Genomic DNA, 26,291 nt, shown 5'->3' on the forward strand with positions numbered 1-26,291 from the left:
GGGTTGTATAGGAAGTTGTTGGGGACAGAAGGATGATTGATATGAATTTAGAAAGGAAGTCAAAGAACCATGTACATGTACATATACTGCAAAAAAAATGACTATCCATATTTCTTCATATCACATCACACACAAGAAAATGAATCCACTAAACAAGACACGCTTTCACTTCGTCTGTAATATTACTACTTAGTACCATTGTAACAAACACACCTACATCAGTGCTCACTATATATACGATACTAACCTACCAACTAACCAACCAACTACAGATCCACCAAAGCCCCATGTACCTCCTGATCCCGATGCTGGTACTACTGATCCTGGACCTGTTCCGTTTGAACGACACCCGCCTGCCTCTCCCCTCCGGACTTGATATCCGACAACCCATACAGCGAAATGACCGCCATTCCCAAGAACGCACTCACGACGGAAAACACCAACGCGACGATACCCCTCGCCGTGAACCCGGCAGGCAACCAGCCCAGCTGCACGTTCTGGCCGGTCAGATCGAGATAATCCTCCGTGTTGGCGGCGGCGTTACCCTGGTAGGGGATACCGGCAGCCTCACACACCTCGTAATGCTGCTGGGGGATGGTGACGCGCTCCTGGATGCGCAGGGGAGCCTCGATGAAGACCATGGCGAGGCCCTGCGACAGATGCCAGTCGATGTGGCAGTGGAAGAACCAGACGCCGGGGTTATCGGCCTTGAAGCGGATGACGAAGTAGCCCTGCGGGGGGAGGACGAAGACGTCGCGCCGGGGTGGGTATTCGGGGAAGGCGGAGTGGTTGGAGGCGTTGTAGACGACGGGGTCGGTGGCGTCGACGTAGTCGTAGAAGTGCTGGCCGTAGCTGGGGAAGCGGTCGATCATCTGGAAGGCGTGCCCGTGGAGGTGGAAGGGGTGCGAGCCCGTGTCCCCGTTGTTGAGGATGATCTCGACGACTTGGTCTTCGTCCAGGACGACGGAGTGGGTGTTGGTGCCGTAGACGGTGGGGTCGGTGGCCAGGTCCCCGGCCGACATCACGGTGTACAGGGCGGGGACTTTGGGCTTGGTGTAGGTGATGTCGTTGAGGAAGGCGTAGTCGGCGCCGTTTTCGAGGTCTTGCATGGTGACGGTGAGGGTCAGGGAGTGGTCGGGGTCGGTGAGGAGGGGCTGCTTGTCGTAGGGCACCAGGTCCATGTCGTCGTAGGGGTCGAGGTCGGAGCACACGGCCACGGTGATGTTGGCTTCCGGGTGGGGGGCGCTGGAGCTGTACTGGAGCCAGTTGGTCTGGTTGAGCTGCAGGTCGGAGGGGATGGTGTCCAGCAGGACGGAGTCGGCGACGGTGACGATGGCGTAGTTCTTGTCGGTGGAGTTCTTCATGGTGACCAGGACGGAGTAGCGCTGGGCGGCGGCGATGTAGAGCACGTCGGCCTCGGTGGGCTCGACGTAGACGCCGTCGATCTCGACGATGCGGAGGGAGTGGTCCTCGATGTAGAAGTATTGGGCCACGAAGGCGGCGATGTTGATCAGGCGGAGCAGATACGTCTTGCCGGCCTCGACGGGGACGTTGGTGCTGCTCACGGTGTCGTTGAAGAGGAAGGATTGAGGGACGGGCTCGCCCCCCGTCGGGTTGTCGACGGTGATGAAGCTGGGCGCGATGTCCTCGGTGAGCGTGTGGTACCAGTCACTCATGGTCAGCGTGTACTCGTCGTCGTACAGGTCGTGGAAGTAGGACGAGTTGTCGTGCACGATCAGGGCCTGGCGATAGCCGTCCGGGTAGCAGTAGTCGGTGTGGCAGTGGTACCAGTACGTGCCGTTCTGGTTGACCGTGAAGTTGTACGTGAAGGAGCTGCCCGGAGGCACCGGGCACTGGGTCACCATGGCGGGACCGTCCATGTCGGTCGTGTTGGTCTGGTACATGCCGTGGAAGTGGATCGAGGCACTCTTGTCCTCGAGTCCGTTGTACATGTTCACCACCAGCCGGTCGCCCTTGTCGACCTCGATGATGGGCAGCGGCCATTGCCCGTTGATGCCCACCACCTTGCGATCGTGCAGCCCATCCGGGTTGGCCGTGACCCAAGTGACGTTGAAGTCATAGGTCACGGTCTTGGCCTGACATTGGCTGAGGCAGAAGACAACACTGGTGAGCCAGGGGAGCAGATGGCGGAGGAGGGCCATCGTGAGGAGGGGGGGGGGGGGTGAGTCGTTGGGGTCAGGAGGGGGGAAGAGGAACGGGGAGAGGGCGTCGAGTTTCTTATAAAGTCCCTCTTGTGGCGGCGGCGCTAGTGGAGCAGGGGATCGGCCATGCCACTTATCAATCAGTAGATACTCCTCCTCGTCTACTGTTGAGTGCTCACTTAGGGCAAATCTCGCGGTCCCCGCGCTTGGCATTCATCCCCCCCCCCGTTCGTGCCCCATTTCCAGTATAATCCAGATGAATTTTTTTTCTATCTCCGACTGCTGTTCACTACAGTAATGCACTGCTGCTGGTTGATTCTATTCACCAGCGTTGGGGTATGATCTGTTCAGGTCGCCTGCCTCTAACCAATCGCTCGTCCTTGTTCCGAGTCTCTCGAGTTTTTCTACGACCAAGCCCTAACTAAGCCTCCGCTTCCCTCACCCCAACACCAGCTATGATCTCCTTCATCCTGTTACTCTGCGCCATTTCCAGCGGCTCCACCGGGCCACTGTCCTCGTCCTCAACCGGCCTGCGAAGAATGGCAGCCTTGACCCGAGCCTTGAACGCCTTATACCGCGCCAAGATCGGGTCGATGACGGGGATCGCGCCCTTTCGCTCTCGATACAGCATCATGGCGTAGGCGAGCATCACGCAGATCCAGTACAGATTGTACGAAATAACGGACCCGTAGTCAGCGGAGTTGGTCCATCCGAGCAACGCGTTGAAGATACCCCAGCCACCACCGCCACCCAGCTCGGGGTTGCAGCAGTTGACGTGCCAAACGCTCTTGCGGATATCGTACGATCCGGGACCAGACCCAGTCTCGGAGGCATCTCCACCAATGATGTTGTTCCAGGCGTTGTTCTCGAAGTACCACACTCCACGCGAGAAGAGCCCCGCGGCGACGAGGTAGAGGAAGCAGGTCGAGATGATCAGGAAGATCTGCATCGAGGTTTCGCTGCCACCTCTACACCAGCAATATATTAGCATAAATCACGGGGATTAGCTGGGGGGGGGGGGGGGGCACGCATACCGAAAAATCAGATATCCGACCAAACATCCCGCGAGGATGCCGCAGAAGACCGCCAGGGGGAAGGATGTGGCTGGCAGACCCAGTCCGACTCCTCCGACGTAAACCACCGCCTCCAGTCCTTCACGAAGAACCGTGATGAACGGGAGGATGAACATGACATATTTCTCGAAGAATTGCTTGACCCGGCCCTGACGCGTGGTATTGGTGTTGTTGTGATGTTGCAGGGCCTTGGTCAGCTTCAGGCGCCACTTCTCCTGGAGCTTCGACACCCGCAGCAGGGCGGCACCCATGACAGCGATGATGATGGAAGCCAGGATTCCCAACACTCCCTCCCAGATATCCTCCGTGCTGGAGAATGTGTCCGTGCCCAGACCGTAGAATGCGCCGATCATACCCGCGCCCACGCAGAGACAGAGGAACAGTCCCAGCGCGCATCCTAGCCAGACCTGAGAGAGAGAAACGTCGTCAGTAAGGTCTCGTATGAGTATTGATGGCATTGAATGTGGGCCAGTTTACCTGCTTCACTAATCGCTTGTAGGTCTGACGGTCCTCACTCCGTCCGAGCGACTGCTTCAAGAACGCCAGCAGAACGGATACGACGACGCTGGTTTCGAGACATTCTCGAAAGCAGATGAAGAAGACTGTAGACGGTGAGTCATCTCCGACCCCTTCCCAACAAAGTATCCGAGGATGATGCATGATGACCTACCAGTGACCGCAAAGACGGGATTGTTACCCATTGTGGCGCCTGAAAGCACCTCGAAATGTGGGCACGCGACAATGAAGTTTTTATCAGATCAAGCAACACCCGCGAGAGATCCGCCGATTGATAAGTAGTCCTTCCCCTCCCTGAGATCCCCAGCATCCCTTCCAGTTGCCAGGACCAGTTCCCACCCTATCTTACCATACCGCGTACACACTAAAGGACAAACCTTGCTTGGGATCGACTGCTGCATTTCCCACGGAAGCTCCCTTAGCCGATTGGGTTGCAGTCTTGTCGACCCGTCCCTTCGAAGCCCAGCCATTCAAAATCCCACCCCAACGCACGTGTTGGTCGGGAATTTTCGCAGATCCGGACGGACGGTGGGAGCCATTGCTTGGGTGGGTGGGGGACCAGGCTCGTGATGGTGGACAGAACCGACAGGAGTATTCTGGGACGTCAATTGTCAAAGCCCCGGTGGGTCTCGACCTGCGAAAGCCCGGCCAGTGCCCGTGTCTCGTCCAGTGGGGCATCAGATAACCACCCAACGCGTCGTTCCTGAGTCCCGAGCGCTTTTTCCCATTGGTCTGTGTGTACTTCGCATAGTAGCCTGGTACTATAATCCGTCCGTAAGATGGTCTAGAAACGGACAACGTTGGCGACCCAGCCTTGGCATGGGACCACCACGGCGCCAAAGACAAAAAATATTGGCTATCGTCAAGCTTTTCGTCGGACGACGGAAATTGGATCGCCCCCGTCATCCGTCGCGGAGGGGACTGACTGGGTAGGGTAGGGCAGGGTAGGGTCCGGTCCGGGCGAAACGGGTATAGCGTGGCCGATCGGGAACGGTTTAGTGTGTCTGGGCTGCATGCACCGGCTGGGATGGGAGGACAAGATTGTTGTATTTTATTTACAGTCGATTTCTGTCATCGCTGGATTTGGATAATATGACCGAGATACTGTCCGAGACTTCTATGTAGCGAAAAGTTTCCAGAACAATTGATGTATAATAGCAATTGGAGAAACACAAATTGTTCTGACGTGTGACCCAATGGCACAAGGTTCAACTACAAGGATGTAGTTTTCGTGGATGGCGGTGGAGAAGAAGACTGGGTGAAGGCAGATGAAGGACACCTTATGAGTGTGGGGTGACCTTTACTATGTCTACATGTGGGTTACTGTGTATACACTCCTACAGGGATGGCGAGTAGATCATGTATGGGTTTTTTAGAAGACTTCAAAATATAAATTAATTCAAATATAGGGATATGGCGGTGGTTGATTGTGGAAAGATGTCTTCAAGCTCCATGGTTACTCTTAATAGATTCGTAGGAGTATGAGAGTCCCAGATTCAAGAGAGGTACAATCCATATATAAACACACTTCACGCCCGAAAATGAAAATGTAAATGAAAAGCAAACACCGCAAGGAAATAACAAATGGCACAGGAGATATGAGAGACTGTGGAAATTAGAGAGTGTGACTCTTCTGCAACACTGCATCGAAGCCAGCCCGGATCAGGTCATTGTAGCGCTTAGGCAAACAACCCTCTTCAAGGGCCATTATCACAGACCAGAATTCAAACTTGATGGGTAAACCACGACATCGTCTCTTACGGTCAATATCTTCATCCTTCTCGTCTTCAGCCTTCTCACTATTCTCATTTTCGGTCTCATTCTCTTCGTCTTCACTCTCTTCATCGTCACTGTACACATCTTTAGGGGTGAGCTGATCTCGAACATTGTGCTTGATCTCGTTGAAGACGTCCCCAATGAAGCAATTGCACGCCATATCCGTTGCGGCCTCATATATACTTTGACAGATGAGTGAGTTGGTAGTCAGGTCAGGCTGCGCTGGTAGATCTTCTGACGGAGAGGACCGATGAGACCGCATGAACTCGGCATAGACAGATCGGTAGAATTTCAACTCTTCTGCTGAATCTGTCCAGGTACGCCCAGGCTGCCAACCTATCACGTTCTCTTCGGGGCCAAACTGCGGGATATCCCGATCGCACATCAGCCAGCGGGGGTATCGTTCGTTTCCAATGCATCGAGGAACGGCCACTGGTTCTGACCAATACGGGAAAGCTTGCACTGCGCCGTCGTCGGAGACAATCATACTCCACAGACCCAAGTGTCGATTGTCTAGCACAAAGGGCTTCCGTCCATCATTGGGTTCCGGGATCTGGTCGACGAGCATTTTTAGAAAGTCCATTTCGCCTGTGAGGAGCGTTGACAGAGACCTTTCCATACGCCAGTCGCCCACGATGGTAAAGTATTCCTTCGTGTCTGAGATCGGACCGAAACCATCCATATCCGCTAGCTCATCATCATCGGGCTGTGAATGGCAGGGACATGGATTGATGGGGGCTGAATAGACGTCGATATCTGGCTCGGAATCTTCGCCGTCGAAGACCAGGCTCCCTCCCTGATCGAAAGAGAACTTGTCGAGCTGGACAAAGGCGGCGGCGACGTCCTGCAGTATACGAGTCCGCTGGGCTCGCAGAGCTTCATCTGACGCTTTCTCGTCGTGCCACACGTGGTACGCGGGCTTGCCTTTAACATGCTGGAGAAAGATGAAGGGAGAGTTCAGCTTGTTGTCACAGGTGTCGCTGAAGGCGTAAACCTCCGGGATGGGGATGGTGGTCTCGCGCCGCAGCATCTGCATAGTCCGAGCCTCTGCCCGTACAGCCCTCGCACTATACTCATCGTAGGTGTGGGCGTTTCCCCCGAAGGGAACTTTGAGAAGCCAGGATGCTCCGTCGTGGAACGTCAGGGGAAATGAAATATGCTTCCTGCCAAAGATCGTGGGGCCGATCTCAGGTAGCTGAAGATCCTCTTCTGGGTGCATGGTCTTCCGAATATCGAAAGCATATTCGGCAAGACGATCCACAGCAAGACGATCCACGGCAAGATGATACACGGCAAGGCGATCGACGGCAAGTCGTGACAGGAAGGAGGCGAGTTTCTCTTCTTCACTCTCTTCTTCACCGTCCGATGATTCATCGTCAGAGTCATATCCCCCCATGCTGCAGCAACCACAACAACAGGTAGACTCCGTCTTTGCTCCTTCCGAGGAAGTAGAAGAAGAGGTGGGCATGGTGGAAGTAACGGGTGCTTCAGAAGACATCTTGATGCGAGACGAGAGAGTGTTGACTAAGATAAGTGGGGAGTGGTTGGGAAGGAGAGTTCGAGGAGGGAGGGAGAAGAAGGCTTCTTATACATTCAGACCTCTGGCAGAAATGAGTCTTTCCTACCGTTTGTATAGCAAACGACAAGCCCCGGCTGTTCAGTAGCATCTTCGAGTTGGTTTGCTGGGGAGTTTCCTGGTGCCATCTCGCCATGCATTGAGATACTTCTTGTATGGATGGAAGTGAAAAATACCGGCTGCAAACCCCAAAACCAACCCCAGATCGCTTTTTGCCTCGGCGGATCCCTGCCCCCGCCCGCCAATCACCGCCCGCAACACGCGCCCCCTCCACCGATAAGCGGCGCGTCATTCGGTTGGTTCCTTTTTGTTTCTTTTGTTCATCTTTCACTCTTCATCCGACTTCCTCCTCACCACCACCATCAGCTTCTCAGCTTCCCAGCTTCCATGACCGTACCGACTTCGCAGGAGGCTCTCCGGCCCCTCTATCGCCCCGCCAGACCTGTTCCCTTCGAGCTTGCCCAACACGCCTCCATCTTCTTGGAGGAGAAACTCTGTCCGTCTCCATGCGCTCTCTTCCTTTGTCCGCCCTCCTAACATCCGTCCAGACACCCAGGGCCTCAATTTTCTCCTGAACATCCTCACTTCCGGCACCGTCGCCTCAACCCCGGCCCTTGTTCCCCCCGTACAACACCTCGCCGTCGCAGCGACCTTCCTCGTGCACCCCGCTACCACCACCCGCGCAAAAACTGCCGAGGAGGAAGAGGCGCCTCACGCGGCGCTACGCCTTCTTCGACTCACCAACACCCTCGTCGGGCCCATCGCCTCGAAACTCGGCCCCGCGTTTTCTTTCAGTCACCTAGAGATATCCCGCCATGGGGGCCGGCGTCGCGCGGATGACACCCCCGTTCGGGGAGACCTGTCGGCCGATGACGCGAGACCCTTGAACCTGGACCTCGGCCAGTCGCAGTCCCTCTGGTCTCGCGCAGGAGACTTCTGGCATGCCGTCGGCTGGGCCTTCAACTGTTCTGTCCTCCACCACGAGCGCTGGGCGCGATGGCAAGTGTGGCTCGAGTTCATGTGCGATGTCCTCGAGAGTGACTGGAACGAGCGAGTCCGACAGCGAAAAGAGAGCCAAAACACCACCGCCCCACCCCCTCCATCGACACCTCTCCTCAACGCAAGACCCGACACCGCCACAGAGACAAGACCAAAGAGCAAGACCCTTCCCTTCAGATCCTCAAAGACAGCCTGATCTTCCAATACATCGACGAAGCCAGTGCCGTCTACGGGCGGAACCGGCGCATCGTCCGCTCCATCTTCGCCGACGGGGGCTCAACCTCCAGCAACGAGTTCCGCGAGGTCTTCTCCCACGAGCTCAAACACGCCGCCAAGACCGACAGCGCAAACGGCAAAAAGCGCAGCGCGCAAGTCAACATCGACGAAGAGGAATTCGGCGACTACCTCACCTCCGACGAGGATGAGGACGAGAATGAAACCTCCACCACCGACTCCGCCGCCGCCGCAACCCGCAATTCCAAACGCCCGCGGCGCAGCGCCCGCAAAGCCCCCGCCCTAGGCCCCGGCATCAACACGCCCGCCGGCCCTACGGCGGCTCCGCCCCCAGCACCGGAATCATCGTGCCCATCAACGAAATCCCCACCAAACACATCCCCTACATGCACGGCGACGTAGGCTTCTTCGGGGGCATGCGATCGCTCGCCCTCCGCCAACGTCTCCTGCACCTCCTCTCCACCGTCTCCGAATTTCTCCCCGAAGACTTCACCCCCCTGGAAGACCTCTACCATCTCTTCGCCGAAAACATCCGACACCTGCCCCTCCCCATCTTCCAGGCCTTCATCAGCCCCACCGTCCTCCCCTCCTTCTCCCCGGCCGCCCAAACCACCCTCTGCGAATTCCTCCTCTACCGCATGCGCGAGACCGCCGCCCCCACCTCCGACGAAGAGTACCTCAACCAGGGAAAACTCGTCCAATGCTTCCTCCCCTACTCCGCCAATACATCGAGTACCTCCGACAACGCCAAAATCTCCATCATCCTGGAGTCCCTCCTCATTCTCCTCGCCGATAGCAGCATGTTGACCTCGGATCCGGCGTTGGATCGCGCCGTCCGCGATGGCATCGATGCCCGCGCGAGGAAGTCTCAGCGCGAGTCCCGTAGGGATGATGGCTCGCAGTTCGCCGATCATATCGAGTATACCTGGTTGGCGGAGAGTGCGGAGCGGCTGCTGTTTTTGGTCGATGAGTTTCTGCCGCATGTCGAGGGGACGGCTATGGTGGAATGAACGAATGAACGAAACAACGGATGAATGAATGAATGAATGAATGAATGAATGTTTAGTGGGGGTTGGTTGGTGCGTTGGAAGTTTGGCGGAAGATGAAAGCTTTTTCGGGCGTGTGTTTGGGCTTTTTTTTTTTATTCCAGAGTAGCATGGGCGTTCCGGCTTCTTACGGTTGCTGTTGTTTGGTGGCGTATATTTAGCTACTCTACCGTCCGTCATCGATTGTTACAGATACCCAGGTTGTGAAGTGCAATTCTATTGAAATCTAATTCTGCCATTGTTGGACTACCTATTTACAAGGGCAAGGGGGGATTGAAGTATCGGATTGCATACTGAGTAAGAAAGCGCAGGGGGAAGGGTGGGTATAAAGCGACTTCAGTCTGAAGCTCTATGTCCTGGTAGGTACATGCACAGCCATTTACGGAGGGGGCCGCGGGCCAATGATCTGGCGTCTGGCGCCGCCAACGCCCAGACCGGGACCGCCGCGGTTCTGGCTATCGCCTCCGAGGAAGCCGTACTGGTGGACGTCCCACGCTCCCTGGCCCGGGCCTGTGCCGAGAGACCCGTCGCGCATGCCCTGGGCAGCAACCTGTTCGGTTTGCTTCTGGTTCTCCTCCCACTCGCGTTGACGCTCCCGTTCGCGCTCCATCTCCCGCTCGAGCAGGGACTTGGAGGCCCATCCGCCGGCTTTGGTCTTCTCCTGGGCAGCGATGCGGCGGCTGTTCTCGGCGTCAACCTCCGATGTCGTTGTGAAGTCTTGGGGACGGTGGGTGGCGGGCTTCGCGGCAACAGGGGGACGGTTCGTGGCGAGGAAACGATCCACACGGCTCTCCTGCGGCTGGTCTGGGAGATGGCGGGGCGGCATGGGGGGCGGCACTTCCGCAGGCTCGGGCAGAGGACGAGGGGGCATGGGTGGCTTGTCTTCCACGGGCTCGGGAAGAGGTCGTGCAGGCATGGGTGGAGGGCTGCTCGCTTCGGCCGGATCCTCGGTATGGTGGTTTTGCCATTCTTGGCGCAGCAGGCGGCGTTCCTGCTCCAGTGATGAGAGGTTATAGCTTGCTTTGACAGGAACAGGGAGCGCGCGGGGGCTGCGAGCTTCCGGCGTGGCGGCCTCCTTTTCGCCGCCATCCTGGCGTTCGCGTTCGTACTGGCGCTCGCGCTCCTTGGCCCGCTCCAGCTCCCGCTCGAGTTGTCGGACGCGCTGTCTTTCCTGGTTTTCGGCTGCAGGGCTAGTAGCTCCTGCCACACTGGCTTGGTATTGGCTGAGGAACTGGCCATTGAGACGACTGTCGGTGGCCTCCCGTCGTTGCAGCCGTTCCCGTTCGAGCCGATCCTCCACCTCCTTCTCCTCCCGCACACGCTGCTGCTCCTCCTCGTCCCACTTGCGCTGTTGGTCTTCCCAGCGCTTCCTCTCCTCCTCCACACCGAGGCGCTCTTGCTCCCTTGCACGCGCCGTCTCCTCCTGCCAGCGGCGTTCCTCTTCGACGCGCGCGCGCTCCTCGTCCGCTTCACGCTCTAGCTGACGCCGGCGCTCCGCTTCCTGCTTTTCCAGAAGCTGGCGTTCGTCTTCCTCCCGTCTTCGCTTTTCCTTTTCGGCCAGGCTGGGAACATGCGGGGCAGCGGTGGTAATCTGCCGACGAGCGCCGAAGGCGACGCCCTGGTTTCCCTGACTGGCACCACCCATGTAGCCATACTGGTGGATGTTCCAAGCAGGAGCCGTGGCAAACTGGTCCGATTTCTTGCTCCAGCTGCTCACGGGGTTGGGAGACCGAGCCGGACTCGAGTGTCCGGAGGCACTAGACTTCGTGGGGGTGTAGGGTCCCTGGCTGGACCCGGTCGCGTGCGGGCTCAGCGTAGTTCCTTTGCTCTGCGGGCCAAGTGCACGAGGGAACTTGCTAGGCTGCAGGGCATTGGCGCGTCTGCTGAAGGACGTGATGCACTGCAGGACCTGCGCGGGATCCTTCGCTTCGTAGAGATCGACGGTGAGGAAGACATCGTGAGGGGGCAGGCTAAGAGGCTGCGTTTGACAAGCGCGCAGGAAGTGAGAGATGTTCTCCATCTGTACGAATGGCATGGATGACTGCTTGTACTTGACACCGGGGGAGACGGCTAGGTTGACCAGCCTGCGACGTCATTAGTTAGTTGCTGCCCAATCACTGATGGCTCAAGGCTCTGCGATGGCTGGCTTGGGGTCAGGGAATGTGCGGATTGTCTTACCGGCAGAGTGCGACACCATCTTTCAAAGCGTCCAGTAAATCTCCAGCCTTTAGTCTATCCTGAAGCGCCTCTTCGATCCAGTCGCGGACCTCCGCGGCTGCCTGCGGGGTATAGCGGGACAGGCGCAGATTGCGCAAGTCCTTGTCCAGGGAGGTGACGGAAGCCATCGGGAAGTTCAAACCGTCGAAATCAGAATGCTTGTGGCATGCAGCAGACCGATGCGAAAAGCAGAATGGGGGCGAGTGAGCGAGAGGAATAGGGGGGGGGGGGGGGGGTTTCGCTGTTTATAGTGGCTGTGGCTGCGGGTGGGACGAACGGGTACGTCACAGACAGGGGTTCAGGAGGGGATCGAGATCCGGAGTACAAAGGGTCCGGGACGACGGACTCGAGCAAAGAACAGAAGTGTCCGCTTGCAGACAAGATATTGAGTTGTTGAATCGCACAGATCTCCAGCCGGTGATGGTAGAAGAAGATAAACAGCGTCGAGACAGGCGACGGCGAGGAAGGGAAGGAATGCGGGAGTGGAATGGATGATGGAAGCCCGGATGGAATCTTCCATCATCGCCGAAGGAGAAAGAATTAATACGCCTGCCTGCCGCTGGCCTGGCTGCCTGGCTGCCTGACTGCCTGGCCGCCTTGCCTCGGGTCCAACCTTACCGTACGGGCAATACACGGCAAGAATACCCTCCGCCTCCGCCTCCGCCGATGACGTGCCGCGGCAGATTGTCTCCCTCTGCCGAATCATCATCCGCCTGATTCGCATTAACTATTATTCGCTTCGCGTTTTCTTCCTTCCTTCGGCCACCCTCCTACACGCCCGGCTCAATCTCCGTCCGACTTCCCCAATTCCACCCTCATCACTCAGGGCCCAATGAGTCCGGTGAACAGTCTCTGGTTTAAGTGGAAAAGTCTGCGCCTTCCGTGGCGAAGTTCCTTCCTCGTCGGTATGTCCGATCTCCAATTCCACCCGCTCAGCGCATTCAATTCACACTAAACTCACCCAGGTACCGACCTCTCCGGGAACACCTTCTGGGAATTCAAAGACCATCTGAACGCCGGTCGCTACCGGCGCATCGTCAAATGCGACCCCAAAACCCACTTTAGCGATGTGCAAGTCAGTCGTGAGTCCCCCCGTGGAAGAAATCCGACCGGGATCATACACAGACTGACACCTCTTTGCGACTTAGCACAATGGCACCAATGGCTCCGATACGTCCGCGCAGAAGCCCCCACTCTCGAAGAACAGCAACAGGACATCATCCGCCAGATTCAGATCAAGGAACTGGCGCGTCTAGCCGATGCCCGCTGGGCGAGTAAACCGTCCTATCTCGACATGCCCAATACACAAAGGCCCCTCCCGACGACGAATACCAGTGGCGCTACGCTGAGCTCTCCGGAAACGCAGAACAAGGTGCCTGAGCAACAAGCCCCGAAGAAGGCAGCGCCACCGAAAGAAGATCCTTGGGCGAAGGCCCGTGCGGGTGGTCCGAGTGAGAATTGGCAGCCTCAGTCGTGGTCGCCCCCGTCTTCGAAGAAGTAAGGTGTTTGGTGAACTTCTATGGTTCATACGATTGCCCTGGTCCGAAGAGATTTGCTGTCAACTGCCATTGATGGCCTTGTGGCTTGTCACGGAACAGTATCAGATCTGGTAACATGGTCGTGATCCGGGGCGTCTCATCAAACTGCCGTATGTCCCTGAAATACGGAACAGGTCTGAATGAAGAGGCAGCAAGCTTCAATGGCAAAATCTGATGGCGAGACCTGGCTCAACAGGACCCAACAGGCCACCTAGTCCGCTCAGAAAATACCCCTGTATATTACCTACCCATCTATGGATAGATTTGTATTCTCGATGCATGTATGATATCTTCACTCCGCTACCACTCGGAATCAAACTCGAAACAAGGTACAAAGCCATGATATCTTGCAACTAATACCCAGGACTGGCCAAGTTTCTCCACATTGTAACCCGCCCCCCACAATGAGCTGCTCCTTGTTTGTGGAGATTAAGTAAGGCTGTGACGTAGTTGGTATTATTGCTGGGGAATGGCTCCATCAGTCAGTCATGCTTTCATCCCGGCAAACCAACTTCTACTATAAGAGGCACACCAACCCTCCTTCATTCTGTCTTTTACTTCTACATTGCACATACCACGTCCTATCACCGAAGTACTTAGTCACAGAATCCGTTCCAACCCTTGCCACGAACCAAAATACTCAGCCGCCAACATCCAACGCGTTGTCCATCATGCCAGTAAGTGCCCGACCTGCCAACCAGGGTTCATTCGCCATCGGAAGATGTATGTTTACTCACCTCTACGCCGTCCCGCTGCAGCAAATCCGGTATACCTACAACGATGCCTTGACATTCGACAAGCTGGACGTGCGGGTACGGGAGTAAGTCCACGGCCTTGATCCAGGGTCATCCATCCATCTTGCTTTTCATTTTCTCTTTTCTCGATAGCCAGACTGAACCGTGGCGATTGCTCTCCAGAATCATCCAAAAGGATACGGGCCAAGAAGACTGGCCGGTCGCTATCCGGGACCCTCCTCTCGGCAATCCTCCGTAAGTTCGATAGGCTGCTGCTGGTGACTACAGTATAGCGCTGGAACGGAACATTTTGCTAATCGACCGGTGGCAAATCTAGTCCCGTCAGCGAGGACGCCATTCGGAAATTGGAGGCCATTGAAGGCGTGATCATCGATCGAGTCGAGGGAGAGGGTGACAACTAGGTGGTTTGCGGTGTCGTAGGATCGCGATTTTGTATATTTATCTACATGGGTTTATCACATTTCATGAATGAATGGCGCCATTCCGCAGGCAAAAGAGTTGCAGAGTAATACTAGTTCGGCCGGCTCGGAAGTCATGGAGAGCCCTAGGTGCGATTCGGGACGGGCACGCTTCACCACTCCCTCGGTAACAAAGATTGGGTGTAGCTGTAGCTGGTCGTCCCAGTCCGTTTGACAGAGGATGCATTGCATGGGTACATATTCTGTACAAATAATATTTCTGCGTTGCCGGGGGGGATTCAGTCGCGTCAGCATTATAGACACTCATGTCATGCATCACAGAGATCCGGGCGCAGAAGTTGGGCTTTGCCCTCGATGAATTCCAGCAGCCGGGCCATGAGCTCAATGCAAGAGCCCGCGGGGGAAGGCCCACTGCGATGCCCATCTTGCGTCCGTATCGACTGGTGAGCTGCGCCGACAGCAACGAGCCGAAGAACGTCCCGACCCAGCCCAGTAGATGGCGTTGATGAACCCCAGCCACGCGCCGGCCGGATGCTGCATGAATGCCATCCACGGATCCAGGGCCTGCAGGCTGTTGAGAAGGGAGCCGTCGTATCTGTTCGCCGACGCTGGCTGCTGTTTAGTAGTAGCCCTTCCCACGACGGTGCTGGTGTAGAGTAGGCGAATGAATGATAATCAGTGATCAGACTAACAGAAGAGACACAGTCCCACCACACAGAAGCTGGCTTTCCAGAGGGAGCGAGTTCGGGGCGAGGCGTGAGGGATCTCCTCGTGGGTCCCGTTAGGGCTGGGCGGGAGATCTGGCATGGTTGGTCGCCCACTGTAGATACTTAGTAGTATAACAATATGGCATCCCAGGAATGACTCGTAATTATATATATATACCGCAGCATTCTCCGGATTCCCCCAGTCCACACGACGGCCATCTCCCGAATCGGACCAGATTTTCCTTTTCCTTGCTCATCTCCACCGGAGATGTCTTGAGTCTGGCGGATGGCGGCCCGCAAGGCCGAGTCAAGCCCTGATTCCTCACTGCTGCGGGCCACGGTGACGGCACGAGCGAACCAACTGGCCAACAGAGACATTGCGGCCTGCATCCCCATGGACGGCTATCACTTCTCTCGCGCCCAGTTGGCAGCCATGCCCGATCCAGCCACGGCTATCACGGCTCACTCGCGGGTGGTTGTCTTTGAGGGACTGTATCTGAGTCTCGACCGCGAGCCGTGGAGGCGCGCAGTTGGATGTGGATGTGATCATTTACATGAAGTATCTATCAAGTGTCGGATTTATCAAATTAGTCTATCAGATATCTAGCACTCCGTAAGACTAATGACTGTATTGTTGGGAATGGGATGGGCAATGGGTGGGGTTTAGTTGGTCCATATTTTCTTAGTATACTATGCCTTGTATAATCTCTATATAGATAGAAGATGTAATAGTAAGACTAGTTTATACCTCGAAAGGCCTATTTTTCAGCACTTCCGGAAATATCTAGTATAGGTCACGATATATCTACTACATACGGACAAGTTATATAATATGATCAGGTAGCTCAGGCCCCGAATGCCCATTGAAACAGATGGCTACTCTGCAACGAAGGCCAATCGGTGGACTTGATCATGAGTTGGATGTCCCAATCCGCCCCGATCTTCCCACCCGCCGGCATGACGACCGTCAAGCCGCCGTTCAACCCGAAATGCATCTGGAAATGCGAGATGGCTCCCAGATGTCGCCCAAAATCGAACCCGTACACCTTCCAGTCCCTCCAACTGGAGATCGAAAGATCGGATGATCTCATATTGATTGCATTCCAGTCGTGCATCTTCGGCAAATAGCCCATCAGACTCCGTACATGTCGATCGTCGACTACCAAAATGCTCTGTCGGATTCGAGCCGCGGCGGCGGTGATCCGGAGCAGGTCCTCGCGTCCAAGTCCAAGGTCGTCGAATCGAGAGAGGTCGACGGGCAATTCTGGCTCGGATGATGGGATCGGGGCATGAACCGCCGTGATCATGTTCCCCAGGTAGTGATCGGGGCAGGGCGGGTCTACTCGACGCCGCATATTGACAATGGTAGTGAGCTCGCTTTCCTTGCCACCGTGGGCATCGTGGCATTTGTTCCGACAGATGGAGATCAGCGCGGAAAGGACATCGTTACTGGACACATACAGTGGCCAATCTGGGCATGAGGCGAGGGCAAGAATCTGGTTGCAGACAGTTTTCAACCTTTCCAGTTTGCTGGCTGACAGCTCAAGGCGACAGCTCGTCAGGGATGTGGCGAAGGATTCCATCATGCCTGACCACTCGCCCGAAGACAGGCAAGGGATCGTCCCCGTGGCATTGTACTGTTTGGAGTGGTCCATATCAGCAGCCTCTACCCCCGTAGTAGTACCGAGAGACGACAATTTCCCTCGTGAGGCCTGATCGGACAGGTTGAAGATCGGCAAGCTCAGGTCAGAGTCCGACGTTCGACAGCACTCTGCCAGGGCTTCCATGATAGCCCCCGCCCCGCCTCCATCGAAAAAGGAATGATTGATGCTCATTGCCAGAAGGATCCCATCTGTCATGACATTGGCGGCAAATCGCAAGATGGGTCGTCTTTCCAGGGGACTGATAAAATCCGGCAGGGGCGTACACGCGTCAGCCAACCGCAGGCTCTCCACGCCACTCTTGACCTTCTGGGCTGATATCTCGTGGAGAGAGAGTTTCGAATGGTGTCTGACTTGCAGCATGGGGATGGCAGCCGTCTCTTCGTTTGGTTTCTGTACGAACTGAACGTTTTTGTGGCCATGGGCACTTGCGCGCAGAATTGTGTCCCCTGCCAGAACCGGAAGACGTTGGATGAGCTTGGTGATCCCTTTCTTGAGCGATCGCAGACCATCTTCCGGGGTTTCCAGAGGGAAGGATAGGAAAAAGGCAACGTAGATCTTGGGGATGGTGTGGTCCAGGGGCGACAGCATGTAAGGGGTTTCTTCGGAAGAGACGGTCATTTCGGCTGAGAGCTATTCCTTGTCTCTCTGGATAGTATCATGGAATGGATTGTTGGGGATGGAAATCTAGACTGTTGTTGGAATGCAATGGGGCTGTAACATTGTGGGGCTTATATGTTGGCAGACAGAAGTTGGGCTAGGACGAGTCCCTCTGGATGGCTGGTTAGGGTACCATTGAGATTGCTAGCGACGGTGGATGAAGCTGACACCTTGTCAGCATTACACGCATTACACCCAGGCCGTCAGGACTATCTTCTGACCACGAAAATACTGCTGCAGAGGTGGCAGGATTCTGTAGCTATAGTGCCATCGTAGCATAGCGCCACGAACAATGTCCCAATTCCCTGTCTTAGATGGCCATGAGAGGGACTCCACATCCAGGATCTGATCCTGCGGTAACTTAACGCTACTACTACTACTAAAACGGCTCTCTTGACGAGCTGTAAGACGTTGGGTGCCCTAATAAAAGACATAAGTACCAGTGATAGTCGAACCGTCGTGTGGAGCTGAGTCAGTGGCGATATAGGATCAGGTGAATTATTTTTCGGACAGGTTTCATTACCTGGGATGACATTACTAGGCGTCCTGATTTTCGTAACTCACTTTCTTCTAGCATGATCGTTGATTTCTTGTCGGGGATAGTTATGTTTCTCTTTTCAAGATTGTGGATCTCAGTGTCACACTAGCAGTCAACTTGAAAGATTTGATTTTTTTTTACCATTACAAACTAACAACAGATACCTGGCTAATTTGGGGTAAAAAAGGCCAAAAATGCGTAACATGATTTAAAATTCAAGTCTAGGTATCAGGACATCAAGAGCATAGCCGTATATTTGAGGGAATGGGGGAACCCCTCCCAAGAGAGCAGAACAGAAAACAATCAATCAATCAATCAATCCATCAATTGACCTGCAGCGAACCCTCAAACCTCGATCTGAGAGTATCAAGCCGATACCGCGGACATCTAATATGCCAAGAGATATACCCCTGCTTGAACAACGACCACAGCGTAGCCGCCAGCTGAAACTCATAATCCACACTCCTCGCCCCCGAGGAGGAACCAGCGGGTCGTCTGGCCCCAAACGCCTCATCGATGGCCCGCACGCACTGCACGGCCCGGTTCGCAGTCTCGTACAGCGTGTCCCGCACCGTCCACGGCCTATCCTCCACAAACTGGGACTTGAAGCCGGCATCCTGCTTTGTCTTCGTCTGGATATTGATGAAGTTGAACTTCTCGCAGTCCAGCAACTCCTTCGGGTACGAGAACAGGTCGTTCGAGAGGCACGCGAAGACCTTCAGCGCGGGGAGACAGGACATCCACAGCGTGTAGGGGACTTCCAACCCCCTGGTCGGCTTGAAGATCCCCGTGATGTAGGGGATGGGGACGCCAGTTATGGAGCGCAGGTAGAAGGGGAAGTCTTCCACGTGGCAGATTTTCATACTCTGACTCTGACTCTGAGGGGCGGGCCTGGATTTGGATGTGGATTCGGACTGGGACTGGGACTGGGACTGGGACTCGGACTCGGCTTCGCATTGCGTGTGGCTGTATGCGAGCTGGATCTGCTCCTCCAGACACCAGCCCTCGACGTGCTGGCCCCAGCCGCTGGCGGAGAGTGTGCCGATGAGTGGGTCCAGGGAGCCGTAGAGGTCGGCGACTTCTTTGGTGAAGGCGGAGTAGGAGGAGGAGAAGTCGTCGAGGGGCTTGAGGCCGGCGGAGAGACGGCACTGGGATTGGGCTAGGTTTTGTTTTACCGTGGGGTGGATGAGGTAGCTGTCCAGGGACACTATGAAGGCAGTCCCTTGGGACATGGAGAGGCGCATCTCGTTGGAGGCCAGCGGGTAGCAGGACTCGGTGAACGAGGCGGCGGCCTCGAGGACGGGCTGCAGGCTGCCCATGTCATACGAGGTCGCGTGGGTCAGTTCCTTCTCTGCCCATCCCCAGAGCTGCTGTCGGAGATGGGTGTCTTTCTCGAATGGGAGGTAGGTGCATTTTGTTACTTGGAAAAATAGGCCCAGGAGATCGCACACTTGCTCGCTGATGTGGGCGCGACTGGCTGGATCAAGCTCCGAGTCGTCGAGATAGTCCAGGCACGAGAAGCGTTCCTCGGAAAAGAAGGAGTAGAGGTCTGTTTGGGGGACCAGGACCATTGTGTAGTTTATGGGTGGATATTGTTGAAGAGGGTGTGTGGGATATGTTATATGATTCGTATCCGTTCCGGTTTCTAGGGGGTAGAAGCGGCTTATATACAGGTAGACAGACAGTCGAGTGAGATCCTGTTTCCATCATTGAGGGTTGACTAGACCTTCCTGCGATGCTAATTGTCCTTGACGACTTGCAATCCGAGAACGGCTGAACGCTGAAGGGCGCACGCAGTCAAGGGCTGATGTGATACACGTAGGATACCCGTCTGTGACTAGTAAAGGAGGCCAAAAACGGCAGGATCGAAAAGCCTCGTCATCAAGCGTGATATCAAGTACCGTAGTCCCTTTTTTTGTACGACCGGAAGAATCTTCATCACTTGAGGCTCGCTTCCATGATTGATGCCCCACACGGACGTTGAATGAGGCATAGTGCAGATGCCATGGATCACTCAGTTTGAGTGGGTCTCGGGTACAGTCCTGATCAATCCGCTGATTCAGATCTGACAAGTGACAAGGTGACAAGGGGTTGTTGGATGGAGCCCTGGAGTCCACCGGCTAGACATCTATCTAGACCTGTTTAGTTGGGTTGGTATCCAGACGATGGCCGGCAGTTCAGCCGGCCCACTCTCAAGCAGTGCAAGCGACGTTTAAGTGATCATCTGGCTATGTCCGCGGAGGGTTCACAGCCCCTTGATTTGATATTCTGTGGCACTTGGTTCGATGGTTGACCGTGTGCTGATCCGTATGTGGGAAGAAGGAAGAAGGAAGAAGGAAGAACGAAAGAGGAAGGAAGGGATTTTACCGGTGGCGATCACCTGACACGTCCTGACGCGTCGCGACTTCTTTTTCTTTCTCTTTCTCTTTTTCTTTTTCTCTTCTTCCTCCCCTTCTTCTTCCCCATCCCGCCATCATCCTCGTCATCATCTTCTGTCTCAGCGAGCGAGCATCCAAGAACCATATACTATCTCATGGTAGTCATGTATGGGGGATTGCCATCTGGAAACACCGCAATGCGCGTCACAGACTGCAGATCGAGTCGCAACAACTGCCTATTTTGCCCTTGTCCATGTTATGGCCCCCATGTGTATGACTGCACGTTCTGCCTGCGAGCCACCCTCCATCCTTCGCGTCCCCATTTGGTCCACCATCTCAAGTCGGATATATACATAGCGGGGGGGGGGGGGGAGATGGTCGAGGGGCCCCGCTCCGCATCGTAGCCCCATACTACGGTGTAGACCTCGAGACGACAACCACCCACGCCCGCCGGGTTCCTCGAGTGGTCGGAAACTTCGCCTTTATGGTTCCTATAGTCTAAGCAGGGTACACTGTTGACTATAGACTGTTGTTATACCCCTTCGGAGCTGGGACTGAAACCCCAAATAGTGTCTACCATGATAAGTGAGAAATATGTATAGGCGATCTGGGCACCATGCCACTGGGATGCCAGAACCAATTTGCCATGTTCTCTAATGCCCAGGTTACTGGAAAGTTTCGACACTAACGGTCAGATTCGGCCTTGTGCCGCAGCGGTCTACTGACAGCATCCTGCAGGGCGCTTGTATCTCGAGATGGAACCTGCGTTCTGCAGGAAGAAGCGCTAGATTAGCCGTCCAATCTCGGTACTAAGTTAGTTGTCTAGGCATACTGCATGTGCCTTAAACTGGCCTTCCAAGCCTCAAGCCTTTCCCCAAACGTCTTAGCTGGGGGGTTCACTTTCTTTACCTTTCAGCCACTCGGGAATGGTCGGTGTTCAAGTATACTTGTTACGACCCCAGTGGTATCATGCTCTTGCCCATGAGGCATGAAGGCCAATGACAAATGCGAAACTATCCCAGCGGATCTCCGGTCATGTCCGGGCAGGATTGAGAGCTCCACACAAAAGTATGCGTCCGGATTCTTTACCAAATCCCATAACCGTCAAGCGATGGGGCCAGTAACGAGGTCAACATCTACATTGAATCTTTCAAGAGCATGTATATTCTGTAATTATCAACTCCCACATACCTTTGTATCTGTCATGCCCCTCTTGATGCTGATCCCATATGATAATACAGACAGGCGGTATATAAGGGAGATGAACATCAGCCCCGTTGAAATCCAATAGTCTCCAAATCCATATATCAAGCGATCATGGTCTCAACACAATCTGTGGTCTTATCCCTGGGGATATTGTTTCTGCTATATTTCATCAAAGCTGAGCGAAAACTTGCAGCTTTCCCAGGACCCGCTATTGCTCGGTATACGGATTGGTGGAAGGTATACCGCCACTGGAAGGGGGACTATGTGGAAGTCATGTCCGAATGGCACAAGAAGCACGGGCCTTTCATCCGCAATGGTCCGAATAGTCTCTGTGTGGGAGGCGTGGAGAACGCAAGGAAAGTCTACCAGACCAATCCTGTCTTGAAAAAGGTATGTGTACAGGGGAAACTCTACATGAGTCGTGAGAGGCTAATCCAGGTGACATGCAGGGAAGCGTATTCAAAACCATGGTCACCTGGTATAAGGGTAGGAGTGTCAGCGGGTTGGAAGCCATCCTTGACGAAAATGAACATACAACTACGAAGAGGATGGTCAGCAAGACCTTTACCCCTGTTTCAGTTATGGGTTTTGAGTCGAAGATGGACCAGTGTACTCTTGAATTCATCGGCCACGTTGAGGAGCGTGGCAGTTTCGATATGGCCGAGTGGTTTGTCTACTACTTTGCCGATATGATGAACGACATTGCCTTCTCGGCCAAACCCGGCTTCATGGAACACGCTACTGACGTAGACGGGTCTTTGTATATCACGAAAGTTATCACTCTAACTTGGGCACGAGTGCACGCGATTCCGACCATCATGAGCTGGCTATCCTGGGCGTTAGGCTACATGGTTGGTCTGAACTGGAAGGTCGTCCGTCTGGGACGTGAGTGTCTGAACTCACGGCTGGAGAAACCCGATCCGGAGAAGACTGATCTGCTCAATGTCTATATCGAAGCAGGACAGGAACGGCCTGATATGATCTCTCCCGAGCGGGTACTTGGGATGACACTCAGCACGATCATCGGGGGGTCCGATATCACTGCATTTACCGTCACATACGGACTGTCCGAGATTCTCAAGAACCAAAATATCCTTAGCAACATCGAGCAAGAAATCAAGGGACATGAGCTGTCCTATCCACCAAGCATCAAGGAGCTCTCGAAACTACCATACCTTAACGCAATTGTCAAGGAAACCCTTCGATTATCTTCCCCAGTTCAGTTCAATCTTGACCGCGTCACTCCCGATGGCGGAATGGAAATGGGCGGGACCCATATCCCAGCCGGAACAACGGTTGGCTGCCTTCAAGGGATAATAAACCATGACGAGGTGTTTGGCTCCGATGTCACCGTATTTCGACCAGAGCGATGGATCGAGGCATCTGAAGAGAAGCATAATCTCATGGAGCGCTCTATCATGGCCTTCGGAATGGGAAAGCACACTTGCATCGGCCAGCATTTCGCAAACGCGCAGCTGAGGAAGATAATTGCAACCCTGTTGATGCGTTTTGAGGTAAGTTCTTTTTATTCTCTTTTCATTTATTCTTTTTGTCAGATTTTGTCAAAATAATGGAACGAAAAATACGGATGGCTCACTCATGACTCTTCTACAGGTCTCCGCGGTCGACCCACACGCCCGGCTTGTTTGGAACACCCGGACATTCTTGCGACACCCTCAATCGTACTATATTTCGGTCAAGCGCAGGCAGTCTATAGATGTTGCGAAGGCATAACGACCCCGCAGCCAACATGAAATTATGTCCCTGCCGCTTGTAAGCTGCTTGGACCATCATCCATCATTGAATGAATGGTTAACACACTTTCTAGAAGACTCAATGAAGAAAAGACTCTACATCACGTCTCTTCACCTCCACCCTGAATCATCCACTCCAAGTCCTCATAGACAATCCAATCTAATCCGAGCCACAGCCAGCGCCGTGATTTCCTCTCTCCTATCCTACGCAAAAGCGCATTCCAATACTATTCGCCTCGATGGTTGGGAAATACCCGTGGAGCAGACTTATTGGGAATCCGTAGAAGCTCCCTCGTTGTCTATCCACCGTGTTCTCCACTAGGTGTCAAGTCAAGTCAAATGGAGATATATCGAAGTCTCGGAGGGAGGAAGAGAGTGTCTGTCTGCAGGCAAAGAATGTAAAAAATAAATAAATAAAAGAGGGGACCGTGATGCATATTTCGTTTGGTCTTCATACCCCTGGGCCCTGATATGCAACGTAGTACGCCACTACCCCCGAAGTGGCACTATCTTGCAGAGTTGCGGATTAGAGCACAATCAGAAGGTTGAGCCGAGATGCCAAGCGGCTGCTAGATCGTTGTTGTCGAGGATCTAGAATCCGGATTAATAAGCTCTTCATGGAACAGCAGCAGGAACTTGAAATGTTAACAAGGGAGTTTGTTGTGTTGAACGCTCGGATAATCATCAAATCAGGTTAGATGTGGTATTTGAATCAGTTTGACACCTTGATCAGAGAGCCTATTGTTAAGATTACTAGGTTTGGCTAATAGACAGTAGGGTGAAATAGTATATTATACTGATTAGTATATATTATATGACCATATGCCCGCGAATCTAATGCTTTTGAGATCCAGCGCCAAGCAAGTCCCATCCTGCTTAAAAGGAAACAGCAATAAAAAAAAATAAAAAAAAAAAAAACACCGAGTCCAGAAATCAAATGGTATAACGAAACACCGACGGGCTAGTTGCAGCAAAAAAAAAAAAAAAGATGAAGAAGAAAAACAGAGCAACGAAAAGACAATTAGGTATATATAGATGAGATGGTACAGGCATGTGTCTAGCACAGGATGGCCTCAAGGGCCTCAACATCTCCTCCTGCCCTTCGCACGGCCAGTAGGGCCGCTTCGCTGAGCTTGCGTCGTCGGTCGCGAGCCTCTTGCTCTCGCCGGGCCTTGGTCTTGGAGCTACCGCTGGGGGCAACGCCGCCAAGGATCTTCTGGCTGTCGTGTGCGGTGAAGTTCACAAATGATACGGTGACGGATTTGTTGTTCCCCTTTGGACTCCCCGAGGAGCCGCTAAGTCCCTTAACTGGCTTGGGGGCGGTCATCGAGTTGGAGGATAGCTTCCGGCCATAGCCTCGACGTGGGGGAGAAGACCGTACGCCGTTGCCGTTGTGCATGGTCGATCCGCTTCTGGGGGAGCCGCTGGTCCCCGGTGATAGTGATGGTGATCGGGATTGCATGGGAGGAACTTGGGGGGTCATGAAGGAGGATGAGTCCACGGATGCCGTGGTGTTGTGGCTGTAAGGGCGGGTTTCGTGGCCGTTGGGGGCCGAAGGCATGCCACACGAGGCGAAGGATGGGTTTGTGCCGGAGAGATCGAAGGATGAGGGGTCAAGTTGGATCATCAGGCCCCCTTGCAGCATGTCGTTTTGGCTTGCGGGGTTCTGCACGGGTCTTTGCGCAGCTGGTGATGTCACCATCTGCTGGTAGGAAGGCTGCCGCTGGGCAACGCGAGATGTCATTGGAGACCACCAGGCCTGGGCGTCGTGGCCGTGAATGTCAGGGGTGTATGGAAGCCCCGTCGATCCGAGGGAATCGGAATGCCACGAGGACATGGACTGAGGGTCGGAGGAATGCGGGGAGGGGAAGATGTCGTCAGTCGACGGGGGGCTCGAGGTTGTCAGTGTGGAGTTGTTCGATTGACTTAAATATCTCTGCTGCTGCCGGGCCATGGCGTTTGCTGATGGTGAAGGCATGGAGATGGCGGGGGACTGGTTGAAGATGCCCGAGTCATAGTGAGGAGTCATGTCCGGTGGCGGCTCTGCGCGACTCAGGTGTGCGGCGGTGTTGTCTGCTGACAGGTTCTCATGTTGAATGAGGATATCAGATGGCGGTGGTGATAGAGGCAGGCGGTCGTCTGAGTTCCGGAAGCTGAAGTTCTGGAATCGCTGCCAGGCTTCGGGGTACGCCATTCTACTCCGTTGGACTTGGGAGGAGCGCGATAGGCTGGGGGAGAAGCTCTGATTGCGCATCAGAGCACGACGGTCATTAGGGTCACGGTGACGACGGATCGACTTGGGGGTGACCAGGGCACTTTTCGGCTTGCGACTGGGAGTTGCGGGGGGAGTCGAGGGCGAGGAGCGGGTGTCAGGGAGGAAGGCTGGCTGGGGAGGAGGAGCTTCCAGGTTGACACTCAGATCGGAGACGGCAGAAGGATGCACGGTATCGTGCTGCTGGAGGGAGAAGTGGCCTTGGTCCGCAGAGGGGTCTGCGTCCTGTGGCAGACACCAGAAGTCTTTACTCCAGGTCTGGACAGCCGGATGAGGTTGCTTGGTGGAGGAGACGGTGGGAGAATGCTCGCCACAGTCGCTCGACAAGGAGTCGAGTTGAAATATTTGGTCAAGATCGCCGGGGAATGAAACATCTTTGTTGCCGTCCACACTGGCAGAGTCCATATTGACGTACTGATTAAATAAATCATTGAACGAATGGTCGAAAGGTTGGGCGAACATGGTGCTAATAGGGCCGCTTTCCGTTTGCGGCGACGACCAAAGAAGCTGTCAAAGGTTGACCCAACAAACAACTGCGCGATATCAGATATGACTGGCGACGAAGCTAACTGCAGCAAAGCTTGATGCAAGGGAAAGCTTGCGGAAGCTGTGCAGCGCGGATATTTTTGCCGGGGATCCGCAGAAGAGTCTCCAAAGGGTCTCGATGGTGACGATGATGCGACTGAGTGGTGATGATGATGATGATGGAATGTTCCGGCGCCGGGAGAACCTTGCTTTGCTTTGCGTGTTGGGATCGTTTGACAAGTTGACAATCAAAGAAAACAGTGCAGAGGATGCAAAGGA

General features: G+C 54.5%; 13 protein-coding genes across 13 annotated transcripts; 4 read left to right on the forward strand and 9 right to left on the reverse strand.

Moving 5' to 3' along the window:
• Positions 1-176: 176 nt before the first annotated feature.
• Positions 177-2,163, reverse strand: fetC (putative ferrooxidoreductase Fet3; the record flags this gene model as incomplete). The annotated part of the gene is made up of 1 exon (XM_025542675.1): positions 177-2,163. A coding segment is annotated over one exon (1,849 nt), but the record flags the coding sequence as incomplete, so codon positions are not given.
• Positions 2,164-2,407: 244 nt separating this feature from the next.
• On the reverse strand, positions 2,408-4,040 carry BO70DRAFT_378011 (FTR1 family protein). Its single transcript, XM_025545239.1, has 4 exons — positions 3,906-4,040; positions 3,713-3,837; positions 3,197-3,642; positions 2,408-3,130 (listed from the first exon to the last, which is right to left on the reverse strand). Exons 1-4 carry the CDS (start codon positions 3,934-3,936, stop codon positions 2,584-2,586), a joined length of 1,149 nt encoding a protein of 382 aa, XP_025402077.1. The 5' UTR covers positions 3,937-4,040; the 3' UTR covers positions 2,408-2,583.
• Positions 4,041-5,258: 1,218 nt separating this feature from the next.
• Positions 5,259-6,923, reverse strand: BO70DRAFT_385684 (uncharacterized protein; the record flags this gene model as incomplete). The annotated part of the gene is made up of 1 exon (XM_025545755.1): positions 5,259-6,923. One exon carries the CDS (start codon positions 6,921-6,923, stop codon positions 5,367-5,369), a length of 1,557 nt encoding a protein of 518 aa, XP_025402078.1. The 3' UTR covers positions 5,259-5,366.
• A 567-nt stretch (positions 6,924-7,490) lies between these two features.
• BO70DRAFT_427308 (uncharacterized protein) lies at positions 7,491-9,491 on the forward strand (the record flags this gene model as incomplete). Its single annotated transcript, XM_025547875.1, has 4 exons — positions 7,491-7,599; positions 7,652-8,157; positions 8,229-8,474; positions 8,600-9,491. 4 exons carry the CDS (start codon positions 7,491-7,493, stop codon positions 9,344-9,346), a joined length of 1,608 nt encoding a protein of 535 aa, XP_025402079.1. The 3' UTR covers positions 9,347-9,491.
• A 91-nt stretch (positions 9,492-9,582) lies between these two features.
• On the reverse strand, positions 9,583-11,835 carry BO70DRAFT_359997 (calponin homology domain protein). Its single transcript, XM_025542676.1, has 2 exons — positions 11,561-11,835; positions 9,583-11,466 (listed from the first exon to the last, which is right to left on the reverse strand). Exons 1-2 carry the CDS (start codon positions 11,725-11,727, stop codon positions 9,762-9,764), a joined length of 1,872 nt encoding a protein of 623 aa, XP_025402080.1. The 5' UTR covers positions 11,728-11,835; the 3' UTR covers positions 9,583-9,761.
• On the reverse strand, positions 11,813-12,608 carry BO70DRAFT_184565 (uncharacterized protein). The gene has a single exon (XM_025538457.1). The coding sequence runs from the start codon at positions 12,321-12,323 to the stop codon at positions 11,898-11,900; it is 426 nt and encodes a 141-aa protein (XP_025402081.1). The 5' UTR covers positions 12,324-12,608; the 3' UTR covers positions 11,813-11,897.
• Positions 12,362-13,495, forward strand: BO70DRAFT_332112 (uncharacterized protein). Its single transcript, XM_025540902.1, has 3 exons — positions 12,362-12,504; positions 12,565-12,681; positions 12,748-13,495. Exons 1-3 carry the CDS (start codon positions 12,432-12,434, stop codon positions 13,098-13,100), a joined length of 543 nt encoding a protein of 180 aa, XP_025402082.1. The 5' UTR covers positions 12,362-12,431; the 3' UTR covers positions 13,101-13,495.
• A 199-nt stretch (positions 13,496-13,694) lies between these two features.
• On the forward strand, positions 13,695-14,381 carry BO70DRAFT_359999 (uncharacterized protein). The gene is made up of 4 exons (XM_025542677.1): positions 13,695-13,814; positions 13,896-13,957; positions 14,055-14,126; positions 14,209-14,381. Exons 1-4 carry the CDS (start codon positions 13,809-13,811, stop codon positions 14,291-14,293), a joined length of 225 nt encoding a protein of 74 aa, XP_025402083.1. The 5' UTR covers positions 13,695-13,808; the 3' UTR covers positions 14,294-14,381.
• A 311-nt stretch (positions 14,382-14,692) lies between these two features.
• Positions 14,693-15,414, reverse strand: BO70DRAFT_394246 (uncharacterized protein; the record flags this gene model as incomplete). The annotated part of the gene is made up of 3 exons (XM_025546444.1): positions 14,693-14,919; positions 15,004-15,131; positions 15,197-15,414. The coding sequence occupies 3 exons, from the start codon at positions 15,412-15,414 to the stop codon at positions 14,693-14,695; spliced, it is 573 nt and encodes a 190-aa protein (XP_025402084.1).
• A 449-nt stretch (positions 15,415-15,863) lies between these two features.
• Positions 15,864-17,300, reverse strand: BO70DRAFT_286762 (uncharacterized protein; the record flags this gene model as incomplete). The annotated part of the gene is made up of 1 exon (XM_025539212.1): positions 15,864-17,300. The coding sequence occupies one exon, from the start codon at positions 17,298-17,300 to the stop codon at positions 15,864-15,866; it is 1,437 nt and encodes a 478-aa protein (XP_025402085.1).
• Positions 17,301-18,067: 767 nt separating this feature from the next.
• On the reverse strand, positions 18,068-19,581 carry BO70DRAFT_184596 (uncharacterized protein). The gene has a single exon (XM_025538458.1). The coding sequence runs from the start codon at positions 19,446-19,448 to the stop codon at positions 18,201-18,203; it is 1,248 nt and encodes a 415-aa protein (XP_025402086.1). The 5' UTR covers positions 19,449-19,581; the 3' UTR covers positions 18,068-18,200.
• A 1,991-nt stretch (positions 19,582-21,572) lies between these two features.
• Positions 21,573-23,670, forward strand: BO70DRAFT_332116 (pisatin demethylase; the record flags this gene model as incomplete). Its single annotated transcript, XM_025540903.1, has 3 exons — positions 21,573-21,851; positions 21,911-22,975; positions 23,076-23,670. The coding sequence occupies 3 exons, from the start codon at positions 21,573-21,575 to the stop codon at positions 23,193-23,195; spliced, it is 1,464 nt and encodes a 487-aa protein (XP_025402087.1). The 3' UTR covers positions 23,196-23,670.
• Positions 23,671-24,179: 509 nt separating this feature from the next.
• On the reverse strand, positions 24,180-25,250 carry wetA (developmental regulatory protein WetA). Its single transcript, XM_025542678.1, has one exon. The coding sequence runs from the start codon at positions 25,242-25,244 to the stop codon at positions 24,273-24,275; it is 972 nt and encodes a 323-aa protein (XP_025402088.1). The 5' UTR covers positions 25,245-25,250; the 3' UTR covers positions 24,180-24,272.
• Between the last annotated feature and the right edge of the window lie 1,041 nt (positions 25,251-26,291).

Source organism: Aspergillus heteromorphus (genome assembly GCF_003184545.1).
Source record: "Aspergillus heteromorphus CBS 117.55 chromosome Unknown BO70scaffold_5, whole genome shotgun sequence".
Lineage (NCBI taxonomy): Eukaryota > Fungi > Ascomycota > Eurotiomycetes > Eurotiales > Aspergillaceae > Aspergillus > Aspergillus heteromorphus.

What these genes read in the sequence shown, in the direction of transcription:
- BO70DRAFT_378011 (XM_025545239.1), bottom strand. Translation starts at nt 3,936, where the DNA reads ATGGGTAACAATCCCGTCTTTGCGGTCACTG. An exon ending in TCCCGTCTTTGCGGTCACTG is followed by an intron (nt 3,838 to 3,905) that starts GTAGGTCATCAT and finishes CACCGTCTACAG; the next exon opens with TCTTCTTCATCTGCTTTCGA. An exon ending in ACAAGCGATTAGTGAAGCAG is followed by an intron (nt 3,643 to 3,712) that starts GTAAACTGGCCC and finishes TCTCTCTCTCAG; the next exon opens with GTCTGGCTAGGATGCGCGCT.
- BO70DRAFT_359997 (XM_025542676.1), bottom strand. Translation starts at nt 11,727, where the DNA reads ATGGCTTCCGTCACCTCCCTGGACAAGGACTTGCGCAATCTGCGCCTG. An exon ending in GATGGTGTCGCACTCTGCCG is followed by an intron (nt 11,467 to 11,560) that starts GTAAGACAATCC and finishes ATGACGTCGCAG; the next exon opens with GCTGGTCAACCTAGCCGTCT.
- BO70DRAFT_184565 (XM_025538457.1), bottom strand. Translation starts at nt 12,323, where the DNA reads ATGCGAATCAGGCGGATGATGATTCGGCAGAGGGAGACAATCTGCCGC.
- BO70DRAFT_332112 (XM_025540902.1), top strand. Translation starts at nt 12,432, where the DNA reads ATGAGTCCGGTGAACAGTCTCTGGTTTAAGTGGAAAAGTCTGCGCCTT. An exon ending in GCGAAGTTCCTTCCTCGTCG is followed by an intron (nt 12,505 to 12,564) that starts GTATGTCCGATC and finishes AAACTCACCCAG; the next exon opens with GTACCGACCTCTCCGGGAAC. An exon ending in TAGCGATGTGCAAGTCAGTC is followed by an intron (nt 12,682 to 12,747) that starts GTGAGTCCCCCC and finishes TTTGCGACTTAG; the next exon opens with CACAATGGCACCAATGGCTC.
- BO70DRAFT_359999 (XM_025542677.1), top strand. An exon ending in CTGGACGTGCGGGTACGGGA is followed by an intron (nt 13,958 to 14,054) that starts GTAAGTCCACGG and finishes ATTGCTCTCCAG; the next exon opens with AATCATCCAAAAGGATACGG. An exon ending in CCTCCTCTCGGCAATCCTCC is followed by an intron (nt 14,127 to 14,208) that starts GTAAGTTCGATA and finishes TGGCAAATCTAG; the next exon opens with TCCCGTCAGCGAGGACGCCA.
- BO70DRAFT_184596 (XM_025538458.1), bottom strand. Translation starts at nt 19,448, where the DNA reads ATGGTCCTGGTCCCCCAAACAGACCTCTACTCCTTCTTTTCCGAGGAA.
- wetA (XM_025542678.1), bottom strand. Translation starts at nt 25,244, where the DNA reads ATGACTCCTCACTATGACTCGGGCATCTTCAACCAGTCCCCCGCCATC.